The sequence below is a fragment of the Brienomyrus brachyistius genome, chromosome 15 (genome assembly GCF_023856365.1).
Source record: "Brienomyrus brachyistius isolate T26 chromosome 15, BBRACH_0.4, whole genome shotgun sequence".
Lineage (NCBI taxonomy): Eukaryota > Metazoa > Chordata > Actinopteri > Osteoglossiformes > Mormyridae > Brienomyrus > Brienomyrus brachyistius.
The window spans coordinates 16075266-16095129 of NC_064547.1; the positions used below are offsets into that span (position 1 = coordinate 16075266).

General features: G+C 44.0%; 1 protein-coding gene across 5 annotated transcripts in view; it reads right to left on the reverse strand.

The window, feature by feature from the left end:
• nek7 (NIMA-related kinase 7) overlaps positions 1-16587 on the reverse strand; it is a 48655-nt gene extending 32068 nt beyond the window's left edge. For 4 of the 5 annotated variants that reach the window (XM_048976237.1, XM_048976239.1, XM_048976236.1 and 1 more), the window contains exons 1-2: positions 16316-16587; positions 2192-2274 (exon numbers count right to left, since the gene is read on the reverse strand). In XM_048976237.1, coding sequence (XP_048832194.1) covers positions 2192-2245 — 54 coding nt within the window. In that variant the 5' untranslated portion in view covers positions 2246-2274; positions 16316-16587. The remainder of the gene's footprint in view (positions 1-2191; positions 2275-16315) is intronic. The other variant, XM_048976238.1, reaches the window with a different exon arrangement.
• Positions 16588-19864: the final 3277 nt, after the last annotated feature.

The window sequence follows — 19864 nt, forward strand, 5'->3', positions numbered from 1 at the left end:
TCCACCCTTAGCGGCCGCACGGTCCGCCGACAAAACGCTAGCGTGCGTCTCTGAGGCGGCATGACAACCACATGCTGGGCGCTCAGTGGCGCTAATGCGTCCTGGCATGCAGCTCTGTAATCGCACATTTACATATGCAATGACCTACATTTGCATGTCAGGCCCGTGCGCCGTCTCAGCGCATTAGCGGCGTGCCGCCTCCCCGAACCGCGCGGCCCGTCCGTGGCGGGAGACGGCCGGAGGGCGGCGGCTTTCCCGGCAGCTGGGGAGGGGCTGCCAGTGAGGATTAGGCATCGGCGCTCTGAGCATTAGACACTTCATTAGAGCTAATCTGTTTAACAGTGGGCACTGTATGTAAACTTCACAGCTCATTTGTGGCACCTTTTCACCCCGTGAGAGCCGCCCACCCCCAAAACAGCGATGGGTCTGACTGACGGCTCACCTCATCCGCCGCTCCATCCTGCCGCACCGTTCAGATTCACGGGCTGACAGGATGAGTGGCAGGTTTCAGTCCCCAATGACTAGGGGCAGTCTGCACGAATCACAGTTTATTGGGTGGGGGGCTGAGTAAAGGTGAGGCAAAGGGAACACCCTTCCACACTCGGGAAATGCAGAGTGAAATAACGCAGCACTTCCGCAAACGTCTGTCGGGAGTAGGTCGGGACTGTGGCAGCATATAGGGGAAATGAATATGGGTGGTTTCCCAAAAGGAAAGGAGCTCGAGATGGTAACATCTCGTAAGTCCAACAGCAGCTTCTCCATTTTGTTTTTCCCACGCAGGAAGGAACAGCTTGTTGAGAGAAGCGGCCAATGAGATGTGGAAGTGGACTGGCGAGGGAAAGGACGCAACGGCGGGGGACAGGGATGCTGGGCGGATGGGTGGGCAAAGACTCACCAAGTACTGAGGGCGACAAGTGCAACAATGCCACTTAGTGTCAGTAACTGAAGATTGCAAAGGAACCCTAAAAATAATTATAAGGTATCTTCCCTTTTCCTAAAACTTCCAAAACATCTTCTAGTCAGCACACAGCTAACAGCTGTCCTGTCCTACAATTATGTATGGAATCTTAAGGTCAAATTATTACAGCTAGATAACCATCTTAATATTTAACGCTAATCACCGGTTAGACACCCCCCCACCTTGAACAATTAAAACTAGCCTTCCAAGGGAAACTACATTTTATGGGGTTTGCTTTCCTGGTTTAGAAACTGTTGGCTTCACTGCCCACATTTGACTAGGTGAATTAAGTCTTAACATCTATCCATCCATTTTCCAAACCGCTTATCCTACTGGGTCGCGGGGAGTCCCTAGCTTATCCCGGAAGCAATGGGCACGAGGCAGGGAACAACCCAGGATGGGGGGCCAGCCCATCGCAGGGCACACTCACACAAGTCTTAACATTACAATACATTTTGTATTTGCTGTTTCTTTATCGAATGTTAACTTAATTAAACCCAACCCAATTTCTCAAGCGACATAAGACATCACCATTTGCGCATAAGCTAATAATATTTTTTCACCCGAAAAGGATTTTTCTTAAAGTTTCTTTGTGGAGTTGATAATTCAATAATATCACCATCATATTCCTGCATTTAAAAACATCGGGCATACAAGACATATTTAAGCCATACAGAGATAAATCTTAAAGACTACACAGCAAACAAAGTTTCAAAACGCAAAACCCTACACGAATGGGTAAATAGATTCCACACATGCCTGAGTTAGTATACCTGCTCTCTATACCCTGAGCCTCTCAAGAAGTGAGCAGAATCCACTGAGAGAAAAAATAAACAGAGCGCACAGAGTGCCACAGCATCATGGGGCGCATCGACGCACGGAACACTATTACCACCCCCTGCTCGGCACCTGAGAGCGACTATGGGGAAAGAGAGGCGATCCAGTCAACTGGAGACTGCATCTGTGCAGAGCCCACAAACACTCCCTGTGGCAGACTGACAGAGAGCCCCACACAGGAAGCTGTAAGGAATTGTAGGAGGCAACCAAAAAGCACAGAGCATACCACACAGCCAGGGTAAAATGCAAAGGCAGAGAATTTTAGACTGTGAGCCGTGAAGATGGAGGGGGGAAGTAGGTTGGGAAAAGTTAAAGCAGAGAAAAAAAACAAACCAAGGGAACACACACTGTAGGGTTATCGCTTTCAAGACTGGTGACTCCGGCTTGTACGCGTACCTGAGGTTGGACCAAAGGCGTTGGTACATGCTGGTTTTGCAGCTGGGCATCCATGGGGAAGAGCAGCTGTGTCCTTTACGCCCCTAAGAAATACAGAGCGGTTAACATTTCAGCAAGACCCTCCCTAAACCCCACATCCCATACAGTGACGTATGATAAGGTGTTTCCTGGGCAGAGAAAATCGAGAACATGGACTGATGTTGTTTTACAAAGAAAATGCAAAGTGACAGAGACCAACCAAACAAAAATGTTAAACTGTCTGTACATTTGCATTTTAACTCAAATGTGAATAATTCACCCTATTAAACTTATACACAGAAGCAAGTTTTAGATGCGTCAATACTGTAAACACAAGGTATCAGAGCCAGGAAATAAAAGGTTGATAAATATTAAATTTTACCTTTTACCTACCTAAAATGAAATTTACCAAGTACTTTTTATTTTTATTAAAATTAAACTCATTTTGCAAATGGGGTTCTCACGAATGTGACGTTTGTTCATGGACCACATTAATGAGATCAGATACAACAATGTATAGAAAGCAAGGAACCTGAACTCATTAAATACTGGGCAACAATCTTTTTGTTGTTTTTTTTTAATGAACATATATAGTAGGTGACAGATATTTACACTACCGTGAACCCAACTAACTCCTGACTTTTTTTTTTAAACTATAGAATTAAATCAGGTCGGAAGTTTAGGAATTAAAATTAGTAGCATATTTTTAATTTCATTCGGCAGATTCCGGAAAACTTTTGTTAAGTTTGACTCAAACCGAGTAAAACAACCCATTTGTCTAAGCTGGATCTCGGCCAGATGCTTAAACCACGACATGATTCATTAGCACAGTGTGCGACTTACTGACTGAAGATCCAGAGCAGCGCTTTGGCACTCCACTCTCCCCGATCCCCAAGGAAGCCAAAGGGAGCTGGACGGCCTTTATTTTACATCCAACTTCCCCTCTTATGCATTATTAATTTCAAAGACAAGAGAAAGAAAGAGCGAACCTGACACTGGGACCCCAGCAGAAAGGTTTTGTAGCTAAACCAGTGACACGATAACACTCTCCGCACAGCTCACATTTCATTAGTTGGGGGCAGGCAGGCAAAAAAAAAATATATATATATATATTTAAAAAAAAATAAATAAATCGATGAAATTTGACGTGGACCTTTAGGGTCTAGTCGTCTGAATCCTCACAATATCAACACGTGACTCAGAACTCAGCAAATCAAAAGAACCCGCTTCCCTTTTCCGAGCAGCGGGACGCAAGACGGGGTGCGCAAATGATTAAAAAGACCGGAAAAGTCCTTTGAATTCTCATGAAAGCGGGATCTACTATCTGATCATCCTGTCCCAACGCTCTTTCAATGGCGAAAGCTTTAACGACACGGAAGGCCAGGGAAACAGAGCAGCCACCTTTGCGGGTGTCATCCAATTGCCGTTAAAATCATTAGTCTTGCACCATCAAAAATTTACCAAAGACGCTGGTTGCAAATCTAAGCCAATTTACGCATCTTCTATATATGCAAAGATTTTTCAGTTTATTGCATTTCCATGATTTCGAAATCATATCTAACACCCTGACATGTCATACATGGGCTTCACACAGAAAAATTAAGCCTAGCAGTCAAATACACATGTCCAATAAACAAATAATTACGAAGGTGAAAACACACTAAAAGTGAACATCTTGTGCCATAACAAATTAGATCACATTCAAGATTGAAGTAAACAAAGGAAATGTTATGGTAACAATCTTCGCGGCACTGCTGACAAGACCTTCAGCCGTCGTTGCTTCATAAAATCTGGCATGTTTCAATACGCCTTGACCCGACATGAACGCAAGCGATGTTATTTCAATGTAACGAAATGGAGAAAAAGCAGATAATTACGACACACATCGTTAAAAACGTGGAACACTTATTTACTCGGTCATAAGTTTCTCAGTGCAAGCTTTGCTGCCAGACAAATATTGATTTTCTTAAAACCATGTAAAATGGACTTTTGCACTCCCTCAAAGCCTTGTTACCCAAAGCTCCCACATGGTACAACAATGGCTTATTATACTGAGTGGAAACACCTATTCTGTTTATAATTCCCGTCTTAAATTTTCACTAAATTTCATTTTGTCGTGTTAGAAGCCTGAAAGTTCTCCAGCACACAATTCCCATGGTATCCCATTGCAGCTGCACAGCCTGTTAATATCTACTGTGGGAAGAAAACAATAATTTTTAAAAAACAATTAGGCCTAGACATCAACAGAAGTGATCATTAAGTGGCACCTTATGTGACTGCATAGCGCCCATTTTAAAATCCCTCATAAGGGTTTCCTCATTTTGAGAGCTGTTACATCAGACGATCATCTGACACTTTGGGTCTTTGGGTCTCAGCTACTTTAGCACCCGACCCGACTGGCCATGCGGCTGGATCTGCACATTTTCTGCTGCATTACACCCAAATATACCTGCCCAACCATATCTGTCTACAAGTCACACATGCCCGAGTCATCTTGGCCCGGGGAGATGGGGGCATGTTAGATTAAGGTAGTGTAGCAGGCTCTTCACAGGACATCAACTGCAGCGTCTGTTTCAGCTGTGTTTGTTTCTATTCCATGCCGCTAAGAATCGCGGCATCACAGCCTTCGGAGGAAGGGCCCGGTCGCAAAAGCTGGCTTTGATGCCGGGAACATAAGCCCTGACGACCTCTCCCAAAACCCGTCAGCCTAAACGATCACCGAGAGTCTGACGGGAGCCGCTCCCGCTGATGGACGCACGCCAGTCGTTGCTGACATTCCGTGTCTTTTGCGCACAGTTCTGACGAACAGCTGCTTGTAGAAATGGTTTACAAAAAAAATAAAGTGAGCCTCACACTGACGTTCCACTCCAGGCTGGATGCTGCTTTGAATCTCAAGGATGTTCCTCAGAATAACCCCCCACCTCCCCCCACAAACACACACAGAGTCCTTTTTCTTAATCGCTTTATTTACAAAAGAGCTGCTCTGACACTCTGCCACAAAGGTCTCGGGGTAATTAAACTCCGGCAGCAAAGAGTCCGACAACGGGGACTCCGCCTTCGGTTAAGCTCTGTCTCTCCTCATCAGAAGGATCGTGCCTCAAACTCACATGAACAGGCCAAAGTGAAACAGGACATGTTTCATTCGTGTCAAGTTTCTCGATACGCCCAGGCAATGAATTTTCAGAGTATTATATTTCCTGAAGGTGATAACTAAAGGTGAAAGGTCAACCTGATGCACTGCTGCACAGTGTGACTCGGTGTTTTGCCAGAAAACATGGACGGAAATAACAGCTGCATGCAAGGCTTTAATGCCAATGGCGGTAATACAACAGCCCCCATGCCCACAACATAGCATGCAATTCCCCAGGCGGCGTGTTGACCACGTGTGTCTATAAACATGTGACAGCTGGTCCATTCCCTGAAACCCTGCCCTTTTCCCTCCAGGAAAGAGGTAACTGATAAGGATACACTTGAAGTGATGATCATTTCTCAGCAGTTAGGGCTTCCAATTATCACCCCCTGCCCTCCACACCCATCCGAGAGTGAATCCAACAAGTAAATGATACCTATAGAGCTAACAGAAGGCCGTCCAAGGTTGGGTGCCCATATCCAGACAAAGCAAATCATTCAACGCCACAAACTTCATCCTTTACAAATTTCAATACTGGCACCAGAAAAAAAAAAAATCAAAACGGAAATATGCGTACCGGTGCAGTTCAATAGAAATAGCTAAATTAATAATATCAAACAACAGTGATTCCTAACATCATTGGCATGAAACTTCAACATCAAATTGATATCAGTTTTAATAACTTCGTAAATGCTTGGAAAAATAATCTACATAGTGCATCTTGAAAGCAGTAACACAATGCAAGTCTTTAAGCCAATCAGGGAAACAAAAAAGCGTATTTATTATCAGTCCGTAAACAAAGTGGGCAGAGAGACGATGAAATCCAGAGGGAAACTCTGCAGCCTGCAGGCAGACAAACTGGCAGTCCGTGTCTCTCTATTTATAGACCTGCTTTACATTCTTCCCTTTTATGTCTTCGAGGGTCATTATTATTTCACGCCGCGGCGCCAACTGCCAGGCACACATGAGCCTCAGGTTGGGCCCTACAGCGCCGGCGCCTTCCCACGATGCACCACGCTGGCCTCAAAACGTCGGGTGTGGCGCGACGTCAAGCTCCGCCCTCGGCCGCACTTCCACTCTCTCTCCTCGTCCCCAGACCCAGAAATGGGCGGCCTGGTTCCGGGGCGGCCTGGTTCCGGGGATGCCCTGACGCATCCGTACCCCCACCCCCCCCTCCGGAGGCCATCCGGAAAAATACGACCTGCTGTGCTTCTCAACTCACAGACTCCCACCGCCTCAAGGGTTTCGCTCAGTCGCCGTTAATCCCAAAAGAGCTCTATAGCGGGAAGCTCAACTGCAATCAGAGCTTAACCCAGAATATCATAAGAACGCAACAAAACCTTAAGCACCCCCCTGCTCCCCTGCCACTGAGACAGAACAATAACACAGACAGGATTACATGTGGAATCCAGAATCACCCATCTCACTTTCACAGAGAATGACCTTCCATTAAAGACCTTTACGCCCACAAACAAAGGTGCTGTAACAGGTCTAGTATTTAATAAGTATCGTCCGTGTCAGCAATTTAAATGAGTTCATTTGAGTCCTTAGTGTCCTGTTGATATATATGTACAGCCTACATTTCTTTGTACAGCTTTTATTTCGATAGCTGCAACTAACGTTGGCTTTTCCAGACACGCAACAGCCCCGAGCTGCGATTCGTGGAAGAGCCTGGGAAGAAGGTCTCTCTCAGTGAGAGGTCAGTCGCATTATGGATGGGGCTTCAGGTGTCCTAGAGAGACCTGGCCCCCGTCACCGCTCCTGCAGAGCATGGAGGACCCACGGCCCTGTGAAATGAGTGCCATCTCTGCCATGGTGGGTGGGGGCGGGTGAGTGGTGAGACCCCCCTCCCCCCTACACAAAACAGACGGGAAACCCTCAAGTCTGCTGGACATTTCAATAAAAAAAGAGCTTTTATGGAACCCTATGGTTTGGCTTCCCCACACGCTATCGCCGGGGTTCCAAAAAGTCATAAAATAAACCATGGCGTTATAAGTGCGTTGGCGCGCATGGCGTCGAAAGCGAAGTGAAAAGCCCGCAAAGCGGAGTCTTGCTGGCAGCAGCCAGCTGCTTAAACGATCAGATGTGAGGCGAACAGGCACAGAAATAGCCTCGCAGCTTCTGAAACAGCGAACTGAAACGTAGCAGCCATAATCATTGTACCCAAAGAAAAATCATATGATATACAGTACATACATGCACACGTGTGTGTGGAGGATTAACAGATGCACAGACATGTATAAAATACTGAGATATGCATTATGTGCCTAAAAATAGAGATATGGTTTTTGGTTCATATCACCCAGCCTGAAGTGCAGGGTTACAAAGAGCCTGGAGCCAATCCCAGGACACAAGGCAGAGAACACTGACAGGATACCAGTCAATCATAGGTCAATTTAAACTGAAACCTCACACAAAGGACTAAGGAAAGAGCAAAGCCAAAAAACACCCATAAAACCCTGGTACATGCATCGAACCCCATATCCCTTAAGATATGGGTTCAAAATGCCAGACGCTAAACTCTCCTTTGCATAGACCTGTACATACTCGACCAGAGCTTTCATTGTTAACACACAAACCCGAGAAGCAAATTCTAGTATGTCCCTGTCCGCAATTCCCGTCAAATGGCCCGAATTCTCACACCAGCCCACAATTCAGGCTACCTCATCAAATTAACTACCAAATGGAGCGGCAGCAAGCACAATTCATTTTTCAACATCTGTCCCAATTGGCACAGAGCGACAAAGGAGCAGAAATGGTCACCAATAAGCCAAATTGCTTGTAGCATTAACACCTGTCTCCATTTTTCAAAAATATTTTCATGAAGGGTTTGTTCATACAGTTTTTCCCCCCAAGAGGGACTAGAAGCATGTTAAAACTAAATTTGGTGATCTCGAAAATTACAGCATTGTATTTCCTGGACATCAAGACACTTTCAGAGATTTTCAAGATGTCGATATTTATTACGATATTCTAAAATTCATATGTAGAAAGCAGTAAAATAGTTTAGAGTTTTTATGATTATGGCCAAATTGTTTTACTAATAATTATGAATGTGACAGGAATAATGATACCAAACACCAAAATCAGACTCATACCTTGATAGAATTTGTGTAACAAAAAGCACTTTCTCTCTTAATTTTGGAAGAAAACAGGTGTTTAGGCTATATCATTACACAATGTTCAAAATGATGACTATTATCAATATTCATAATCACAATACGATATTTTACTGATATGTCGCTTAGCCCTTGTCAGACGGTTATTGAGTTATCGTCTTAACAGGATCAAGCATCAAAACTGCCCTTTTATGCAGCGCTGCTTCAGTTTTGCGGCGATCCATGTTAACATTTAATCAGTTGTGCCTCCCGACCCATACGATGCCTCTGCAAATTTTTTTTAAAGATCTATGAAATGATTTCTGAGTTTTTGGCTTGCATGCCAAAGGGTCAGTGTCAGCAGACCGGTGCTTAACCCATATGTACTCATATGTAAAGAACACCTTACAGACATCATCCATCCATCCATCATCTCCCGCTTAATCCGAGGTTGGGTCGCGGGGGCAGCAGTCTCAGCAGGGAGGCCCAGACGTCCCTCTCCCCGGCCACTTCATCCAGCTCCTCTGGGGGGATCCCGAGGCGTTCCCAGGCCAGCCGAGAGACACAGTCTCTCCAGCGTGTCATGGGTCTTCCCTGGGGTCTCCTCCCACACTTTACAGACATCATCTTCTCTCATAAATAAGTACTAGAGCTTGTTGCTGGCAACAAGTCAGCTGGTGTGCAAGTATTAATATTCCAACGTGAATAACATGCATGAATATAAAATCAGATGCATGAATCCCAAGACCTAAAGATTTAGGCTTAAATACAACTGTGGGTGGCTGCGTGTGGCTCTGTGGGTGAAGATGCTGGGCCTGTGATCGAAAGGTCACTGCTTCAGACGCTGCAGGCAGCTGAATGATTTTCACTATTGGGCCCATGAGCAGGACCCTCCACCCCAGCTACCGCAGGGACTGACTGACCCAGCTTTCTCAATTGCATATTGCTTTGATTAAAAGCATCTGTTAAATAAATATAACATATAGGTTACATTAATTGTATTTGTTATTTTCCATTTTAGTATATATCAGTTATCGAGCCACTGCCAGCTAACAGAATTCACAGACTAGCTGCAGGCTGTTTTTATGGCTGACATTTCCTTCATTGTTGCGGCTGTGCCACAGTCGAGAGGCTGGAGCGACCGCAGAGGCCGGAGACATCGGCGAGATCGGAGAGGCGGGAGAGGCGGGAGAGGCCGGAGACATCGGCGAGATCGGAGAGGCCGGAGACATCGGCGAGATCGGAGAGGCCGGAGACATCGGCGAGATCGGAGAGGCCGGAGACATCGGCGAGATCGGAGAGGCCGGAGACATCGGCGAGATCGGAGAGGCCGGAGACATCGGCGAGATCGGAGAGGCCGGAGACATCGGCGAGATCGGAGAGGCCGGAGACATCGGCGAGATCGGAGAGGCCTCCAGCCAGAAATCGCCAAAGACTCAGGACCACATCACCTGTACAGTCGCCACACCGCAGTGAAAACAACCTCACTCTTATTTAGACATTTTGGGGTTTTTACAAAAGGTGATTCCCATGTTTTTCTATTTATTAGTTTTTATTACATTTATTTAGCAGATGCATTTATCCACATCAACATACAAGAAAGGATGGAAAACAGGGTCAGCCAACAACCCTGGAGCAGCTGGGGTTACGTTTCGCTTAAAGTACCAGCAGTGAAATCGTTCTTCCAACCATGGGACCTAAATCAATGAGCTTCCCATCACTGGCAGAGTCCTAACTGAGTGAGCCACACACGACCCACAGCAAGGAGTGAAATAAATCTTTAACCATTTAGGCAGTTAAAGTGTTAATGCGTTTCCCTCATTCCACAGGGGGTGTCTCAAAATATCAAACACATTTTCTTCTATCCACATGGCTTTAACTGGCCTGACATACACACGCCACATGAACAAAAGTATTGGAGCACCTGGCTATCACACCTACAGTAGTACAGTAATGAACATCCAAACTCGGAGTTAGCGAACCGCGCTTAAAATTCGAGCACGAATATTCGCCCCCGAAAATATCATAGGGTTTGTGAGCCTAATGCAGTGTTCATTCATTTAGAATTATAATTTACATATTCATTATTCTACATTTTCCAAAACATTTTGTGTTTTAAACATCGTCTATGCAAGTTCTTATCCGAAATATGTAATGTATGAAATCATAAGTAAATAATATGTATTCCTGGTGAGTTTGTATTTTATGATTTCAAATCTTTAAGCATTTACCCAGTTTCCATTTGATTAAATGGATGAATCCATTTCAAGATTAGACCCAGTTAACATTAGGTTGGTTAAACATAACATTACATATAATAAACAAAAAGCCTACTCAAATTATAATTTGAAGGGTTTTCCACAGAAACTCAAAAAGTTCTCAAAATGAAAATCTGTGAATGTGAAGGGGACCACATCCTACAGCTCTTTCAGACCCTTTCCAATTAGCACTTGCCACACACCTGTAAGAATAGGTGAAGTAACTGACTATCAAAGAAAAACCCAGTTGTCAGAGAATGGAGCCGCGACCTGATATAATGAACCGAACAGGTGGATTTCAGACAAACATCAGTGATGAAATGATGCTTTGCTTGCCATCTGCACAAGTGTGAGTACAGGTACACTGGAATACTTTACACATTTCCCGTCTGGCTCTCCTTTTGAGACAAAGGCACACGCAAACGCAGTCGAGAGCAAAGCATGGCGTTTCAGTGTAGGGTCAGTCATTTACACAGTGCCCCTAGAGTATTTTTGAGGGTGTAAGGCCTCGTTCAAGCGCCCAGCACACATGTGATTACTGGGGCAAGCAACTGTCCAATCAGAGGTAGACACACATAGCCCCTTACCATACATTACCAATTCATTAAACAGTCTAATTAATGGTTACGACAATAGCCTTTTCTCTCCATTATGGAAGTACACCTCCAAGGCAAACAAGTGTCCTTGGTCTGTAATACAGGATAGTCATAATACTATTTCTGCTGACATAGGAAGCAGTGAAGGGGATTCAGATGCATGTCACTGGTCCAATAGAAATTCTCTTTCTCAAGTTAATGCGTTTCTCTCAAAATGTCAAACATTTTCTTCTTCTCACATGGCTTTAACTGGCCTGACATACAGACTACAGTAAGGTATTGGGGCACCTGACCAATACACCTGCAGTACGACTGAAACAAACATCCGAACTCTTGCGAGTTCGAGTAGATATCGCAAGAATCCAAAAAACCGGAGAATATCGCAAGATCCAAAAAACCTAATGCAGTGCTCATTTATTTATAACTATAATTTACTGAACAGTTATTCTGGATTTTCACAAAACATTTTGTTTTTTAAACATCGTCTGTGTTCTTATGTCAAATTCGCGATGCTTAAAACCAAAAGTGAACAAAATGTATGCCTGCGAGTTTGTACATTACTTAATGTTTTTTATTTTATGAAGTTGCTATAGGAGATTAAATTTGGCGATTTATCATTTCTTAAACAGATTAAGCACAGTTGGGGCGGCATGGTGGTGCAGTGGTTAGCACTGTTACCTCACACCTCTGGGACCCGGGTTCGAGTCTCCGCCTGGGTCACATGTGTGTGGAGTTTGCATGTTCTCCCCTTGTTGTCGTGGGGTTTCCTCCGGGTACTCCGGTTTCCCCCACAGTCCAAAAACATGCTGAGGCAGATTGGAGTTATTAAACTGCCCGTAGGAGTAGCCCCCCATCCTGGGTTGTTCCCTGCCTCGTGCCCATTGCATCCGGGATGGGCTCCAGATCCCCCGTGACCCAGTAGGATAAGCAGTTTGGAAAATGGATAGATAGATGGATGAATCAGGTTTTTGTGAGTTTTATTTGAATACTATTAAGCAGTTGGATCCAGATTGCTATATGAGAAATCTTTCATACTGTGCTCATTAATAACACTTCAACACATTATTTGGATGCCTGAGGTTTGTACAGTATTTACCAGCCTTGATTTGTTTTTCTGTAGTAATTATAGTAAGCTTTCTTGTTGAACAGCTAACTAGTTTTATGCATTCAGAATATTGCCAGGCACTGATGCTGGACATAAAGGCCTGGCTCGCGCTCTCCATTCAAGTTCATCCCAAAGGTGTTTGATGGGGCTGAGGTCAGGGCTCTGTGTGGGCCAATCAAGTTCTTTCACACCAAACTCACCCAACCATGTCTTCATGGACCTTCCTTTGTGCACCGGGGCACAGTCATGCTGGAACAGAAAAGAGCCTTCCACAAACGGTTCCCACAGGAAGCATACAATTGTCCAAAATGTCGTTGTATGCTTAAGCATTAAGAGCTCGATTCACTGGAACTAAAGAGCCTAGCCCAACCCCTGAAAATCTACCTCATACCATCATCCCTCCTCCACCAAACTTTACAGTCGGCACAAAGCAGTCAGGCAGGTAAAGTTCTCCTGGCATCAGCCAAATCCAGACTCATCCATCGGTTTGGGGTTAATGACAGAGGAAGTTTGGAACTCTGCAGTTACCAAGTTACTTTTACTTTAATGCACCTCAGCACCCGGTGACCCCGCTCTGTTACTTTACATGGTCTGCCACTTCATGGCTGAGTTTCTGTTGTTCCTAAATGCTTCCACTTTGCAAAAATACCACTTACAGTTGACTGCGGAATATATAGGAGGAAAAAAAATCCCAAACTGACTTACTGCAAAGATTGCATCCTATGTCAGTACTGCACTTGAATTCACCGAGTTCTTCGGAATGACCGATTCTTTCACAAATGTTTGTAAACTTGACTGCATGTTAGGTGCATGATTTTATACACCCGTGGCAATAAGTCTGAATGAGACACTTGAATTCAATGATTAAGAGGTGTGTCCCAATACTTTTGTCCAATATATTTGACCCTGATGTTCAGCTTCGGAAATCGAAAACTTGTTTTATAGGTTAAAAGCTAGCCAGCAGACTCATACCGAACATTAACAAAATGCCACTAAATATCTTTTACAAATATCTGTAGTTGCTGATTTCAATAAAAGTATTTATTATTCTGGGCCAATTCACAGAATTTGCAAGACATGAAAGCATGTCTTGGAAAACCACCAATCAAAATCTTTCCATTCAAAGGAAAGTAAGACATCTCAAGCAAAAGCATGAAAACGCAAACAAATTCAAAACTAAACTCAAACAAAAACACAAAGGCTTAGATTAAAGTCACCCGGGAGGGGGATCATTAATCTGAATATAATTTGCGCTATTTGGAATTGAGGATGTGTTGATTTAATTTGGATTATTTACATTTGACTCATCGTATTAAATAAACATGCCATTATACAACTGAATTTTTTTATATGCCTTTATTCAATTCCGGGTATTTTTTTGTTATATCCACCCCCATACATCTTCAGACATCTGTAAACTATTTTTATTCGTTTCCCACAACAACACTGGCAAAGGTCTCCCAGTCCAATTTGGCTTCACATCTGAGAGAGCGATCTCCCCCCCCCTCTCTGGCAGCTTCCAACAAGCTGCTTGTATCTGGGGGCCGCTGATTGGGAGAGCGAAACAGACAGAGGCCAACTGGCCTACAGTACCAAACTGAGGCGGCTTTAGCAAGCTCAAACACTTTACATTAATTAGTATATTAAAATATAGCACTCAGGTTGCCTTCTAAAACAAACAAGAGAATTCATATGAGAAATATTAGACACATCAAGCCTAATCTAGAGCGCTGAGACATCACATGTACAAACTCTCCTTTCTACTGCAAAACTTTTTCGGACAGGTGTTCACTGACTTAAGATATGCTGTCACAATCATGAAATATTACTTGAAGACAATTTAATTTGAATGCCTTTTCTGTTCATTTTATTACTTAGCTAATCATAATGTGTATTACTAAACTAAGATTAGCTAGCCTAGTTTAATAATACACAAGTTCATTTGATTAAGGACAGGAGGAAAAAAAAACACCAATACATTATTAAATGCTGTACGAGACGTTTATGTTCACAACTGTAACAGAGACTGGAAGCATGACTGGAGGATGCTGCCATTGTCCGCAGTCAGTAGGCAGTATCACACAGTATAAAATTCAAAGTTGACTGCTGAATGTGCATCGCTACCGCACCATCTTTAAGTCAAAATATCGTAATCTGAACAATCGTAAGGCTAAGAGCATCTGTATTTGGGGTCCACATGTATCCATATCAAAGTCCAAGTTTAAATGTGATGAAAGACGCAAAGAAAAGCAATGTAACTGCATAATATGGACCTGCAACATCACACATGTACTTGTAACAAACTCAAAAGTCAAGAAAGTCCTAATTAACACAATCATTGTAAATTGCATCTATGTAAATTACATCAGTGCGGCCTGCCTTCCGATAATTTCTACTCTTTAGAGGTGCCTTTAACAAAAAAGAAATAAAAGTAGGTTCATCTTCATTTTAAAAACTGTATGTTTGATTCCTCCTCCTTCAGTTCATCAGTTTATTAACTAATAATGCTTAACAGTGTTTTAATGATCTTTGAACTATGGAAACACATGGAACATCAAAAAATAAAATGTTGACATGAAGTTAACCTTGGTGTACCCGGGCATTCCTAAAGATCTCTGCAAAATCCAGCGCGGTACAAAAACCAAAGCGAACGATTTTTCAAGGCACACTGTTACGATCCCTGCTGGGGAAGGTGTGTGATGGGTTTTGAGAAAAATCGCTGTTTCTATTTATGGAGTGCCTAAGTCAAAAGCACTAGTGTGTTACAGTGCTCATATACAAAGGATTTTTAAAAATACATGCAAGAAAACAATATGTTATATAGAGACAAGTATGACACATCATGTCATTAGCTAAACCCATGTTCTTCGGTGAACCAAAACAAAAGTATTAGCATGTGACTCAAATTACAGACATTAGCCTGGAATCGTTAGCAAAATAACCAGTCTACCTCTAGTCCCAACTCCTCCCACACAAACCTACAGCATATGCATGCATATCCTAGGCCCCTGCCTCAGACTGCTCAAAACTGTAGAAAGTAAATGATGCTAAATTGCCCATTACATTACCCTGAGCAATCTGCAATGCTGACACCTGTGGCTACGATTAAACTTCATGTCAGGACAATCTCCTCACAGCTGCTGTGCCCAATAGAAAATTGGACAAGTACCGACACAGTGAACACACCGTTACTGAATAACTACCTAAACATCACAGGAAATTTGTAGATGACATCGGCTGGATGCTTTCACGAGATGCCCTTCGCTATTCCAAAAATGATCATGGTGGATCACATGTTTGAGAAAGTTTGCCTTAGAAAGTTCAAGTGAAAAACCTTCCCCTACAGCAGAGCCTGTAACAGCCAGGGTGAGTTCTGCTGCCAACATTTCATAAACAGATGCTCGCGAATTTAATGCTAATCATAAAACATGCAGGAGGGGATTTCCAAGATTAAAAACCGAAAATGACTCGGTGGGTTCAACAGTGTGCAAAGATAAAACACTAATCAGAAATGTGGTACAGCACGTATATTGTGATTATTAGTGTTATTGGTGCACCCAGGAGAGCACGGCCTTCGTGAATTATCTAGCCGTTGTAAATTTATCATGCTTAGTAAACCTAAAGGAGTGTGATTATGTGCTGTCAGACTGGGGAGAAAAGGTTCGCTGATCCGTAATACCCAGTACGGTGTTAGCTGTACTTAAGTAATGATTCTCCATAAACTGGGACTGTAACTGTGCTGGTAAACCGAAGAGCTCGAGGGAAAACTCGGCGTTATAACTTTTCTCGGGGAGTTATCTTTGACAGAAGTCCAGCTATTCAAGGTCGTTTACAAAGTGATACCTTAAAACAACTTTGTGCGATGCGTTAAAAGGCAAAGACGGCTTCAGGAGCATATCCGTGGAGGATTTAGTCTTACCAGGAAGTGGCAGCCTCGACACTTGAGCGACTAGGCTTTCTGGTGATGGCGGTTGTTGATGGCGTAATGAATGTCTCTTTTATTTAACTTTCAAAATAAAACGCTCAGTCCGATTAGCAGCTTATTTTTGAAAGCCTGCTCTGCGCCGCTTCGTAGCACACGGGCAGGGAGAGGTTACCAACAGCGCCGTACAAGATGTAACCGTCGTCCCACAGGCTCCGGCGCGTCCTCCGCCATCCCACTGCTAGCTTGTTCAATGTAAACATCCCAGAATTCCCTGGGAAAGGGGGCGTGGCGCTGGGCGGGGGCGTGGCGTCGGCCGCACCGAAGTGACTGACAGTAGAGGTTTGCATTGAACGACACTGAACTTAACTCTGGTGCAACGTCTAAGTTATTAAGAGTGACCCCGCCGTCGATTTGCGTGCGATGATGTTTGGAACATTTGACAAAGTAGTTTTCTTAAATCCTCTTTTTGAATAGACGACAGTGTAGAAGTAGACGTGCCACTGCTGTTGAAGGACGTTTCATTCAATCTCTGATCTGTAGGACTGCAGTTTCTTTCAGTCGTCCATAGGTTTAAAGTTATTTGAACTACCCGCATGGGATAGCCTGGCATCCTGTAGAAGATGCCTGTGCCTTTTCCCTAGGACAGGCTACATCTCGCCCTACGACCAGGGCCAGTGAATCCTGTAGGCGGCCACCTCCAATGCCAGCACCAGCTAAGTTAGCCAGTTTCACATGGTGAGGCATACATCACCCAAGGCAAAGTTCTAAATTGCATATTTACACAGTAAGTACTGAATTATGTTACAAGCCTACTACTCGACCTAGTAAGGGTCATAGCCGATGTGGACTCTTAAGCGAGCTTAACCTATGGTGCCACCCCACCCCGCCACCCCCCATCCAAGGCAAAGTGACATTGGCTGGCAAGACCCCCTAAGAAGTTAGCACCCTAGATGTCCACCTATGTCAGCTATAGGATTGACTGGCCCTGACTCTACCATTAATGTAACACATACTGTATGCATGCATGAGAATAATCCAAGTGCATTTGAACATTCTGCAGTCGTCATTTTGCACATTACCTGACCTGGATGTGTACCAATGACGTATATTAGCACTCATGAATGTTAAAAATTGTTCAAAACTATCAATGAAAAAATTCATACTTCAGTCAACTTTTGTGCATGGGTATTGTTTTCTATACTTGTACATTTGTACATAGCTAGAATTTCCTCCTACTAACTTGACACAAATACCTGAGCAAGCGACATATTTCATCTGTGGTTGTAGCTCCATGGCCTTGTGGGATGGCATAGCATGTATGTAGTAGGTCGTCTGGCTACTGTTCACCTATTATCTTACCGATACTAAGGATTAGTACATGATGTTCATTTTACATATTACATTTCACCTACTACACAGCAAACTATTAGATTTCTGAAGCACACTTTGTCTTGGACGATGTATAGTAAAATTAGGAGGCCGCACCCCTAGAAGTACTCTCTCATGCACCCTCTGTACTGCCAGCACAGAACAGCTATGCAATGTGGGCCATCCCTTGAAGTATTTGTGCCCTCTGCAGCCCCAGCGTAGAACAGCTACACTTTGTGGGGCCCTTGTGAATGCGTAGATTCAATTCTCACCTAAGAACAAGTCTCAAATAAGGAAACATAGATGAACATCATAATCTTCAATGAATTTCTTCTTAAGAACGGTCGATGAATGAGGCCCGATGTTATCGTCGGGTAAGGTGGTCTCTGACCACTCTTTGGGGACATATAAAGGGCTCGACAGGCAGGCGATGACTTGTATTTGTGTGATGGAGACGAGCATTGGAAATTCATGGTTTGGCAGGAAGTCCCTCTGGAGATTTTTAAGATCCATTGCTATTGGGTAAAGAATATTATTAGACATATATGATGCAACTTCAGACTCAGTTTTCAAGCCAGTGGCTACAGCATCTGCTCCAGGTAGAGATGATGCCCCCCCTTTCCCCCCCGCAATGATATTCAATGGGCATGGTGTCAGTTTCAGACATATGTGATATTGACCATGTTGACCTCTCACCCATGAATTGCCCTCGCTGCAGTAAGGGGTTGATTCAGTGATGGCCTCGGTTTTGCAACCTGTAAATAATAAGAAGCGCTGTAGATAAGCACCTCAGGAATTGTGTGTGTGTGTGTGTGTGTGTGTGTTTGTGCTACTCTTCCTTTTCTGCCAATCTACCCCTCAGGGCTTCTGCAAAACCGTAAAAAGGCTTCTGAAACACACACACAAAAAGGTTCTGCTGACAAATGTCACTCCGTCTCAGCTGCTTGGCCGGGTGTCATTTGTGGCTTGTCTGGCTTGCTCTTTCAGACGGAGACAAATAAAGTCTCCTATGAAGCTGCCCTGGTCCCCTTGTGTCTTGGCCTAGTGCGGCAAGTATACATCAGATAGTAGTCAAGGGAGTCCGAGAAATAGGTTCTCATTAAACCTCCACTGGCTAAAAGTCCTTGATTAGGACCAGTAAGGCCGCATCCCCTATTCCTAGTAGCCAGCATCTCCCACGCCTGTGGTCCAAGGGAATCAGACCCAGGGCCTTAATCTTCTGTCATGGTCCTTTAGAAATAGCAGATGGCCTTGCCCTGAGGGGGCCTGAGACCTTGTGTGGCTGCAACTGTTAATCTCCAATTTCACTGACACTCGAAGTCACCGCTCTAAACGGCGATGTGGTGAGCTCGCACCAGAGGTCCATGGGATACATGTTACAGTTCAGGACGTGCTAAGTCGGACAAATCCCCCAGTCTGTGCACTTAGGAGACTGACTCACAGGTGTGGACCTCAGTGATGCTAACTTCCATATCCCTGGTGACAGTTCACAGTCTCAGTGTCTTCAACTTGCTCCTGCACATAGAGCTTTCATATTCACCTTGTTAGCATGTTGCACCTTCACACAATGCATGGATGCTACGCTGAACCATCTCCGGGCCAACAGGCCGGGGCCTCCTGAATTATTCATGTGATTGGCTCACACGCGCTCAGTCATAAGAACAGACTGAAGAACATGTGCTGCACTGATCACTCGTGTGAAATACCCAGGGTCCTCCCACGGCCGGGGCTATGTCACCTAGCCCTCAGAGAAACGGTCATTTTCTCTGGGCATCCAACTGGATCGATACAGCCAGGGGTTCAGCATCATAATGCAACATCTTGCTGTTTTTAAGGAAGACGGTGCCGCTGTACAAAGCCTCCCACTGTCAGCAGTATCACAGGGGTATCTCCTGAAGTGGTCTCCCTGGGGGTTTCCCATCAAACATTCATAGACCTTATGCATGTTTATCCAATAAAATTCTGTTAACACAATTCCAAATGACTTCACTGAGTTCAGATCTTAAGTAACCAAAACTTATTAAAACCACGTATGTATTTTCATTGAGCATCTTGTTTGCTAATGTAGTATTTTTATAATGTATTAGATTTTCAGTTTTTATTTTTCCTGGAAACCTTTCACAAATTGATTTTTAAATTAGTTTTCTAATAGAACTAATTACTGTGAATGTATTG